Source organism: Streptopelia decaocto (assembly GCF_964273445.1).
Source record: "Streptopelia decaocto genome assembly, contig: HAP1_SCAFFOLD_701, whole genome shotgun sequence".
NCBI lineage: Eukaryota > Metazoa > Chordata > Aves > Columbiformes > Columbidae > Streptopelia > Streptopelia decaocto.
The window spans coordinates 50,059-61,240 of NW_028115789.1; the positions used below are offsets into that span (position 1 = coordinate 50,059).

The window sequence follows — 11,182 nt, forward strand, 5'->3', positions numbered from 1 at the left end:
TGGCCGCCTGGTGACACTGGTGACATCAAAGTGACCCCAAGATGGCTGCCAGGTGACATTGGTGACTCCAAGATGGCCACCGGGTGACACTGGTGACATCAAAATGATCCCAAGATGGCTGCCAGGTGACATTGGTGACATCAAAGTGACCCCAAGATGGCTGCCAGGTGACATTGGTGACCTCAATATGGCCGCCAGGTGACATCGGTGCCATCAAAGGGACCTCAAGATGGCTGCCAGGTGACATTGGTGACCTCAATATGGCCGCCAGGTGGCATCGGTGCCATAAAGTGACCCCATATGGGTGAGGAGGTGACACTTGGTGACACTTGGTGACACTTGTTTATTGGAGGGGACACGGTGGCACCGTCACAGGTTGGGGACGTCGCCGTCACCTCCGGGCAGGTCCCCGTGGGTCCCCACGTTGTCACCCGCGGGTGTCACCTGGGGGTCAGGGGTACGGGGGGTCCCCAAGGGTCCTGGTGGCACCTCGGGTCCCCGTGTCCCCAAGGGTCTCATTGTCACCTGGTGGCCCCCATGTCCCCAAGGGTCCTGGTGTCACCCAAGAGTCCCCGTGTCCCCCAAGGTCTCGATGTCCCCCATGGTCTCAATGTCCCCAAGGGTCCTGGTGTCACCCAAGAGTCCCCATGTCCCCCAAGGTCTCGATGTCCCCAAGAGTCCCCATGTCCCCCATGGTCTCAATGTCCCCAAGGGTCTCAATGTCCCCAAGGGTCCTGGTGTCACCCAAGAGTCCCCATGTCCCCCAAGGTCTCGATGTCCCCAAGGGTCTCAATGTCCCCAAGGGTCCCAGTGTCCCCCATGGTCTCAGTGTCCCCAAAGGGTCCCCATGTCCCCCAGTCTCAAAATGTCCCCATGGGTCCTGGTGTCACCTGAGGTCCCCATGACCCCCATGGTCTCAATGTCCCCAAGGGTCCTGCTGTCACCTGAGGTCCCCATGTCGCCCGTGGTCTCGATGTCCCCAAGGGTCCCCATGTCCCCCCCAGTCTCAATGTCCCCTATGGTCTTGATGTCCCCAAGGGTCTCAATGTCCCCAAGGGTGTCATTGTCACCCGAGCTCCCCATGACCCCCATAGTCTCAATGTCCCCAAGGCTCTCAATGTCCCCAAGGGTCCCTGTGTCCCCCATGGTCTCAATGTCCCCAAGGGTCTCAGTGTCACCTGAGCTCCCCGTGTCCCCCATGGTCTCAATGTCCCCAAGGGTCCTGGTGTCACCTGAGGTCCCCATGTCCCCAACTGTCCCCATGTCCCTCCATGGTCTCAGTGTCCCTGTGGGTCCTGCTGTCACCTGAGGCCCCCATGTCCCCCATGGTCTCGATGTCCCCAAGGGTCTCAATGTCCCCCATAGTCTCAATGTCCCCAAGGGTCTCAGTGTCACCTGAGCTCCCCATGTCCCCCGTGGTCTCATTGTCCCTGACGGTCTCAATGTCCCCGATGGTCTCAGTGTCCCCAAGGGTCTCAGTGTCCCCACCTGTCCCCATGTCCCCCATGGTCTCAATGTCCCCCATGGTCTCGATGTCCCCAAGGGTCTCAATGTCCCCAAGGGTGTCATTGTCACCCGAGTTCCCCATGACCCCCATAGTCTCAATGTCCCCAAGGCTCTCAGTGTCACCTGAGCTCCCCGTGTCCCCCGTGGTCTCATTGTCCTCGACGGTCTCGATGTCCCCGATGGTCTCAATGTCCCCCGTGGTCTCATTGTCCCTGACGGTCTCGATGTCCCCAATGGTCTCAATGTCCCCAAAGGTCTCAATGTCCCCAAGAGTCCCCGTGTCCCCCATGGTCTCAATGTCCCCAAGGGTCTCAATGTCCCCAACTGTCCCCATGTCCCTCCATGGTCTCAATGTCCCTGTGGGTCCTGCTGTCACCTGAGCTCCCCATGTCCCTCATGGTCTCGATGTCCCCAAGGGTCTCAATGTCCCCAAGGGTGTCATTGTCACCCGAGTTCCCCATGACCCCCATAGTCTCAATGTCCCCAAGGCTCTCAGTGTCACCTGAGCTCCCCGTGTCCCCCGTGGTCTCATTGTCCTCGACGGTCTCAATGTCCCCGACGGTCTCAATGTCCCCGATGGTCTCGATGTCCCCTGTGGTCTCGATGTCCCCGTTGTCCCCTCGTTTCCGTTTCATTGCCATCAGTTGCCGGTACCGCTCGGTGGCCGCGGTGAGCGCCCCCTGCAGGCCGGCCAGCTCCACCGCCACCGTCACCCCTGGGGGGGGGCAGAGGTCATGGGGTCAGAGGTCACGGGGGGGGGTCAGAGGTCACGGGGGGGGGGACGGAGACACTAAGAGGTGACACAGGGTCATAACCTTTAACCCTTTCCACCCTTTACTTTGGGGTCCCACCCCCCGGTTTTGGGGACCCCCCCAGTTTTGGGGACCCCCCCCTTGAATTTCCAGGACCCCCAAGATCATTCGGACCCCCCCCCCAAATTCTGGGGACCCCCCCCCCCCTTGAATATGCAGGACCCCCAAGATCTTTGGGAACCCCCCAAAGTTTTGGTGACCCCGCCCTTGAATATCCAGGACCCCCCCAAATTCTGGGGACCCCCCAGTTATTGCCCCCCCCCAGTTTTGGGACACCCCCCCCGTGAATATCCAGGACCCCCAAGTTCTTTGGGACCCCCCCCCAAGTCTTGGGGACCCTCCCAAGTTTTTGGGGACCCCCCAGGTTTTGGGGACCCCCCCCCAGTTTTGGGGAACTCCCCCCCCCTTGAATATCCAGGACCCCCAAGATCTTTGGGACCCCCCCCAAATTCTGGGGACCCCCCCAGTTTTGGGGACCCCCCCTTGAATTTCCGGGACTCCCAAGATCTTTGGGACCCCCCCAAAGTATTGGGGCCCCCCTCCTTGAATTTAAAGGACCCCCAATATCTTTGGGACCTCCCCCCCCAAGTCTTGGGGACCCTCCCAAGGTTTTGGGGACCCCCCCAACATTTGGGGACCCCCCTTGAATAATCAGGACCCCCAAGATCTTTGGGACCCCCCCCCAAAGTATTGGGACACCCCCCAGGTATTGGGGACCCCTCCACACATATTGGGGCCCCCCTCAGTTTTGGGGACCCCCCCATTTTTGGGGTCCCCCCTCACCTCTGCTGAAGTTCCCCTGCGCCCTCCTCAGGCTGGGGGGCACTAGGACCCCGAACCACCTCAGGGGGTCGTGGGGGTCACGGGGGGGGGACGTTGGGGTCCCCTCCCCGGAAACGGGGTCACCCCGGCGCTGCCGCAGCCCTGGGGGGGGCACAGACACCCCACATTAACGGGGGGGTCAGCAGCACCCATAGACACCCATAGACCGCCCCCCCGCCCCCAGCACCCATAGAAACCCCCCAGCACCCAGAGACCCCCCCACCCAGAGACCCCCAACCCATAGACCCCCACCCATTGACCCCCCCAGCACCCATAGAACCCCCAGCACCCATAGACCCCCAGCACCTATAGACTCCCCCCCACCCATAGACCCCCAACCCATAGACCCCCCAGCACCCATAGACCCCCCACCCATAGACCCCCCACCCATAGACCCCCAGCACCCATAGACTCCCCAGCACCCATAGACCCCCCACCCATAGACCCCCAGCACCCATAGACACACCAGCACCCATAGACCCCCAGCACCCATAGACCCACCCCTGCACCCATAGACCCCCCACCCATAAACCCCCCAGCACCCATAGACCCCCCCACCCATAGACCCACCAGCACCCATAGACACCCCAGCACCCATAGACCCCCAGCACCCACAGACCCACCAGCACCCATAGACACCCCAGCACCCATAGACCCCCCAGCACCCATAGACCCCCCCACCCATACACCCCCCAGCACCCATAGACCCACCAGCACCCATAGACACAATAGCACCCATAGACCCCCACCCATTGACCCCCCCAGCACCCATAGACCCCCCACCCATAGACCCCCAGCACCCATAGACTCCCCAGCACCCATAGACCCCCCACCCATAGACCCCCAGCACCCATAGACTCCCCAGCACCCATAGACCCCCAGCACCCATAGACACACCAGCACCCATAGACCCCCCAGCACCCATAGACCCCCCACCCATAGACCCCCAGCACCTATAGACTCCCCCCCACCCATAGACCCCCAACCCTTAGACCCCCCAGCACCCATAGACCCCCACCCATAGACCCCCCAGCACCCATAGACCCCCACCCATAGACCCACCAGCACCCATAGACCCCCAGCACCCATAGACCCCCACCCACAGACCCCCGCAGCACCCATAGAGCCCCACCCATAGACACACCAGCACCCATAGACCCCCACCCATAGACCCCCCACCCATAGACCCCCAGCACCCATAGACCCCCAGCACCCATAGACCCCCCACCCATAGACCCCCCAGCACCCATAGACCCCCACCCATAGACCCCCAGCACCCATAGACCCACCAGCACCCATAGACCCCCACCCATAGAACCCCCACCCATAGATCCCCCAGCACCCATAGACCCCCAGCACCCATAGACCCCCCAGCACCCATAGACCCCCACCCATAGACCCCCAGCACCCATAGACCCCCCAGCACCCATAGACCCCCCACCCATAGACCCCCAGCACCCATAGACCCACCAGCACCCACAGACCCCCGCAGCACCCATAGACCCCCCAGCACCCATAGACCCCCAGCACCCATAGACCCCCCACCCATAGACCCCCCAGCACCCATAGACCCCCCACCCATAAACCCCCCCAGCACCCATAGACCCCCAGCACCCATAGACCCCCACCCATAGATCCCCCAGCACCCATAGACCCCCCACCCATAGACCCCCAGCACCCATAGACCCACCAGCACCCACAGACCCCCGCAGCACCCATAGACCCCCCAGCACCCATAGACGCCCAGCACCCATAGACCCCCCAGCACCCATAGACCCCCCACCCATTGACCCCCCCAGCACCCATAGACCCCCCAGCACCCATAGACGCCCAGCACCCATAGACCCCCCAGCACCCATAGACCCCTCACCCATAGACCCCCCAGCACCCACGGACCCCCACCCAAGGGCCCCCCCCCACCCATGGGTGCCCCCCGTACCATCATCCCCCCCCCGGGGCTGTTGGGGGTCCCGTGTCCCTGTCACCTCCAGGAAGTCCCAGTGTCCCCCCGGGTCCTGCCTGGGGACACACAGGACATTGAACCCCCCAGTGTCCCCATGTCCCCCCAGTGTCCCCATGTCCCCCCCGCAGTGTCCCCATGTCCCCCAGTGTCCCCATGTCCCCCCCAGTGTCCCCATGTCCCCCCCGCAGTGTCCCCAGTGTCCCCATGTCCCCCAGTGTCCTCATGTCCCCCCAGTGTCCCCATGTCCCCCCAGTGTCCCCACGTCCCCCAGTGTCCCCATGTCCCCCCAGTGTCCCCATGTCCCCCCAGTGTCCCCCAGTGTCCCCACGTCCCCCAGTGTCCCCAGTGTCCCCATGTCCCCCAGTGTCCCCACGTCCCCCAGTGTCCCCATGTGTCCCCATGTCCCCCAGTGTCCCCAGTGTCCCCACGTCCCCCAGTGTCCCCATGTCCCCCAGTGTCCTCATGTCCCCCCCAGTGTCCCCATGTCCCCCAGTGTCCTCATGTCCCCCCAGTGTCCCCATGTCCCCCATGTCCCCCAGTGTCCCCATGTCCCCCAATGTCCCCATGTCCCCCAGTGTCCTCATGTCCCCCAGTGTCCCCATGAGTCCCCATGGCCCCCCATGTCCCCATGTCCCCCAGTGTCCTCATGTCCCCCAGTGTCCCCATGAGTCCCCATGTCCCCCCAGTGTCCTCATGTCCCCCCAGTGTCCCCATGTCCCCCCATGTCCCCCAGTGTCCCCAGTGTCCCCATGTCCCCCAGTGTCCCCATGAGTCCCCATGTCCCCCCTGTGTCCCCATGTCCCCTCCCAGTGTCCCCATGTCTCCTCATGTCCCCCCAGTGTCCCCATGTCCCCCCAGTGTCCCCATGTCCCCTCCCAGTGTCCCCATGTCCCCCAGTGTCCCCATGTCCCCCCATGTCCCCATGTCCCCCAGTGTCCCCATGTCCCCCCCAGTGTCCCCATGTCCCCCCAGTGTCCCCATGTCCCCCAGTGTCCCCATGTGTCCCCATGTCCCCCAGTGTCCCCAGTGTCCCCATGTCCCCCAGTGTCCCCATGTCCCCCCATGTCCCCCAGTGTCCCCATGTCCCCCAGTGTCCTCATGTCCCCCCAGTGTCCCCATGTCCCCCCCGCAGTGTCCCCAGTGTCCCCATGTCCCCCAGTGTCCCCATGTCCCCCCAGTGTCCCCATGTCTCCTCATGTCCCCCCCAGTGTCCCCATGTCCCCCCCAGTGTCCCCAGTGTCCCCATGTCCCCCCAGTGTCCCCATGTCCCCCAGTGTCCCCAGTGTCCCCATGTCCCCCCCAGTGTCCCCAGTGTCCCCATGTCCCCCCAGTGTCCCCACGTCCCCCAGTGTCCCCATGTCCCCCAGTGTCCCCATGTCCCCCAGTGTCCCCATGTGTCCCCATGTCCCCCAGTGTCCCCATGTCCCCCCAGTGTCCCCATGTCTCCTCATGTCCCCCCCAGTGTCCCCATGTCCCCCCCAGTGTCCCCAGTGTCCCCATGTCCCCCCAGTGTCCCCACGTCCCCCAGTGTCCCCAGTGTCCCCATGTCCCCCAGTGTCCCCATGTCCCCCAGTGTCCTCATGTCCCCCCAGTGTCCCCACGTCCCCCAGTGTCCCCAGTGTCCCCATGTCCCCCAGTGTCCCCATGTGTCCCCACGTCCCCCAGTGTCCCCAGTGTCCCCATGTCCCCCAGTGTCCCCATGTCCCCCTAGTGTCCCCACGTCCCCCAGTGTCCCCAGTGTCCCCATGTCCCCCAGTGTCCCCATGTCCCCCTAGTGTCCCCATGTCCCCCAGTGTCCCCATGTCCCCCAGTGTCCTCATGTCCCCCCAGTGTCCCCATGTGTCCCCATGTCCCCCAGTGTCCCCATGAGTCCTCATGTCCCCCCTGTGTCCCCATGTCCCCTCCCAGTGTCCCCATGTCTCCTCATGTCCCCCCAGTGTCCCCATGTCCCCCAGTGTCCCCATGTCCCCCCAGTGTCCCCAGTGTCCCCATGTCCCCCAGTGTCCCCATGTCCCCCAGTGTCCTCATGTCCCCCCCAGTGTCCCCAGTGTCCCCATGTCCCCCAGTGTCCCCATGTGTCCCCATGTCCCCCAGTGTCCCCATGTCCCCCCAGTGTCCCCCAGTGTCCCCACGTCCCCCAGTGTCCCCATGTGTCCCCATGTCCCCCCAGTGTCCCCATGTCCCCCCAGTGTCCCCCAGTGTCCCCACGTCCCCCAGTGTCCCCAGTGTCCCCATGTCCCCCCAGTGTCCCCATGTCCCCCAGTGTCCCCATGTCCCCCAGTGTCCCCATGTGTCCCCATGTCCCCCAGTGTCCCCATGTGTCCCCATGTCCCCCAGTGACCCCATGTCCCCCCAGTGTCCCCCAGTGTCCCCATGTCCCCCTAGTGTCCCCATGTCCCCCAGTGTCCCCATGTCCCCTCAGTGTCCCCATGTCCCCCAGTGTCCCCATGAGTCCTCATGTCCCCCCAGTGTCCCCATGTCCCCTCCCAATGTCCCCATGTCTCCTCATGTCCCCCCAGTGTCCCCATGTCCCCCAATGTCCCCATGTCTCCTCATGTCCCCCAGTGTCCCCATGTCCCCCAGTGTCCCCATGTCCCCCAATGTCCCCATGTCTCCTCATGTCCCCCAGTGTCCCCATGTCCCCCAGTGTCCCCATGTCCCCCGATGTCCCCACCTGGGCAGGACGGTGACGCGGGGGACAATGGTGGCCCCGTACTGGAGGGACGACACACGGTGACACCCCAGCGAGTAACGGGACTGGGACAGGGACAGCCAGCCCTGGGGACGTGGGGACATGGGGACACAGCTCAGGGGTCGTGGGGACAGGGGGCGACATGGGGTGACATGTCCCCATGTTTCCCTGTCCCCATGTCCCCATGCCCCCCTGTCCCCATATCACCCTGTCCCCATATCCCACTGTCCCCCTGTCCCCATATTCCCATCCCCTTGTCCCTGTCCCCCTGTCCCCATATCCCCCTGTCTGTCCCCATGTCCCCCTGTCCCCATATCCCCCTGTCCCCATGTCCCCCTGTCCCCATATCCCCATGTCTGTCCCCATATCCCCATGTCCCATGTCCCCATGTCCCATGTCCCCATGTCCCCCTGTCCACCTGTCCCCATGTCCCCATATCCCCATGTCCCCCTGTCCCCTTGTCCCCATGTCTGTCCCCATATGCCTCAAGTCCCCATATCCCACTGTCCCCCTGTCCCCGTCTGTCCCCATATCCCTCAAGTCCCCCTGCCCCCCGTCCCCATATCCCCATGTCCCCCTGTCCCCATATTCCCATCCCCTTGTCCCTCTGTCCCCCTGTCCCCATGTCCCCGTCTGTCCCCATATCCCCATGTCCCATGTCCCCCTGTCCCCCTGTCCCCATGTCCCCCTGTCCCCATGTCCCCCTGTCTGTCCCCATATCCCTCAAGTCCCCATGTCCCCCTGTCCCCCTGTCCCCCTGTTCCATATCCCACTGTCCCCATGTCCCCCTGTCTGTCCCCATATCCCTTGAGTCCCCTTGTCCCCATATCCCCCTGTCCCCTTGTCCCCATGTCTGTCCCCATATCCCTCAAGTCCCCAAGTCCCCATATCCCCCTGTCCCCTGTCCCCCTGTCCCCATATCCCCCCGTCTGTCCCCATATCCCTCAAGTCCCCTGTCCCCATGTCCCCATATCCCCATGTCCCCATTTCCCCCGTCCCCATATTCCCATCCCCTTGTCCCTCTGTCCCCCTGTCCCCATCTGTCCCCATATCCCCATGTCCCATGTCCCCCTGTCCCATATCATGTCCCCATATCCCCCTGTCCCCATGTCTGTCCCCCTGTCCCCATGTCCCCATATCCCTCAAGTCCCCCTGTCCCCTGTCCCCCTGTCCCCCTGTCCCCATGTCCCTCTGTCCCCATGTCCCCATATCCCCATGTCCCCTGTCCCCATATCCCCATATCCCCCTGTCCCCATGTCTGTCCCCCTGTCTGTCCCCATATCCCTCAAGTCCCCCTGTCCCCCTGTCCCCATGTCCCCCTGTCCCCATGTCCCATATCCCCCTGTCCCCCTGTCCCCCTGTCCCCATGTCCCATGTCCCCCTGTCCCCCTGTCCCCATGTCCCCCCTCCCAATGTCCCCCTGTCCCCTCACCTCCCTCATCAGCCCCTCCAGCTCCTCCCGTTTCCTCCCCAGCGCCTCCAGCGCCCCCAGCAGCTCCAGCAGCGCCTCGTCCAGCTCCATATCCAGCCCGGGCGACCCTATAGAAACAAACAGAGCGTTATGGGCGACCCTACACAAACAAACCCCCCCCGGGGCGCCCCTCACGGACCCTCCATCGCCGCCGCCGCCGCCTCACTCCGCGCCGCCGCCTCCTCCAATCGCAGCCGTCCCCTCCGCTCCTCCGCCAATCAGCGCTCGCAGCGGGGCGGGAGGCGGGGCTTGGCTGAGGGCCGGCGGGGCGGTGGGGTGACGCCGGCTCGGCCGCCATCTTGCTTGAGGGCGCAGCGCCGGGCTCTCCCATTGGCTTGCCCCCACGCTCCCGGCCAATCGGCGGCGGCGGTGTTGGGAGGTGCCGGCGTGTGGCGTGTGGAGAGCGGGGTGGCCGCCACTATGGTGAGTGGAGGGGTCTGTGTTGTTGTGGGGTCGCGGGGGGGGGCGGGGGGGGCTGGTTGTGTCCCCATGTCCCCCCCAGTGTCCCTATATGTCCCCATAATGTCCCCATGTCCCCATAATGTCCCCATGTCCCCATAATGTCCCCATGTCCCCCCCCTAATGTCCCCATGTCCCCCCCCCAATGTCCCCATAACCCCCCCTAATGTCCCCATAACACCCCAATGTCCCCATAAACCCCCTTAATGTCTCCATAACCCCCCCTAATGTCCCCAGAACCCCCAAAATGTCCCCATGTCCCCCCCAATGTCCCCATAACCCCCCCTAATGTCCCCATAACACCCCAATGTCCCCATAAACCCCCTAATGTCCCCATAACCCCCCTTACTGTCCCCATAACACCCCATGTCCCCCTTAATGTCCCCCCTAATGTCCCCATAACCCCTTAATGTCCCCATAACCCCCCTAATGTCCCCATAACCCCTTAATGTCCCCATAACCCCCCTAATGTCCCCATAACCCCTTAATGTCCCCATAACCCCTCATGTCCCCATAATGTCCCCATAACCCCCCCATAAGGTCCCCATAACCCCCTCCTAATGTCCCCATAACCCCCTAATGTCCCCATGTCCCTCTAATGTCCCCATAACCCCTTAATGTCCCCATAACTCCCCTTACTGTCCCCATAACCCCTTAATGTCCCATAACCCCTAATGTCCCCATAATGTCCCCATAACCCCCCCATAAGGTCCCCATAACCCCCCCATAAGGTCCCCATAACCCCCTCCTAATGTCCCCATAACCCCCTAATGTCCCCAGAACCCCCCCCAATGTCCCCAGAACCCTCATAATGTCCCCATACCCCCCCACAATGTCCCTATAACTCCCCCCCACTGTCCCCATAACCCCTTAATGTCCCCATAACCCCTTAATGTCCCCATAACCCCCCCTAATGTCCCCATAACCCCCATAAGGTCCCCATAACCCCCCTAATGTCCCTGTGTCTCCCAGTGTCCCCATGTCCCCCCCAGTGTCCCTATGTGTCCCCATAATGTCCCCATGTCCCCCCCCCAATGCCCCTATGTCCCCCCTAATGTCCCCACAACCCCCCGCAATGTCCCCATAACCCCCTGTAACTTCTCCCCAATGTCCCCATGACCCCCTCAATGTCCCCATGACCCCCCTAATGTCCCCATAACCCCTCATGTCCCCATAATGTCCCCATAACCCCCCCATAAGGTCCCCATAACCCTCTCCTAATGTCCCCATAACCCCTTAATGTCCCCATAACCCCCCTTACTGTCCCCATAACCCCCCCATAAGGACCCCATAACCCTCTCCTAATGTCCCCATAACCCCCCTTAATGTCCCCATAACCCCCTAATGTCCCCATAACCCCTTAATGTCCCCATAACCCCCCTTAATGTCCCCATAACCCCTTAATGTCCCCATAACCCCCCCTAATGTCCCCATAACCCCTTAATGTCCCCATAACC

General features: G+C 63.1%; 1 protein-coding gene across 1 annotated transcript; it reads right to left on the reverse strand.

Annotated features, from left to right (window-relative positions):
- Positions 1-336: 336 nt before the first annotated feature.
- Positions 337-9,679, reverse strand: VMA22 (vacuolar ATPase assembly factor VMA22). The gene is made up of 7 exons (XM_082077225.1): positions 9,406-9,679; positions 9,228-9,334; positions 7,778-7,881; positions 5,080-5,159; positions 3,102-3,242; positions 2,009-2,221; positions 337-444 (listed from the first exon to the last, which is right to left on the reverse strand). The coding sequence occupies exons 1-7, from the start codon at positions 9,410-9,412 to the stop codon at positions 428-430; spliced, it is 669 nt and encodes a 222-aa protein (XP_081933351.1). The 5' UTR covers positions 9,413-9,679; the 3' UTR covers positions 337-427.
- Positions 9,680-11,182: the final 1,503 nt, after the last annotated feature.

What these genes read in the sequence shown, in the direction of transcription:
- VMA22 (XM_082077225.1), bottom strand. An exon ending in CGCGTCACCGTCCTGCCCAG is followed by an intron (nt 5,160 to 7,777) that starts GTGGGGACATCG and finishes GTGTGTCCCCAG; the next exon opens with GCAGGACCCGGGGGGACACT. An exon ending in GCCCCGGGGGGGGGATGATG is followed by an intron (nt 3,243 to 5,079) that starts GTACGGGGGGCA and finishes TGCCCCCCCCAG; the next exon opens with GGCTGCGGCAGCGCCGGGGT.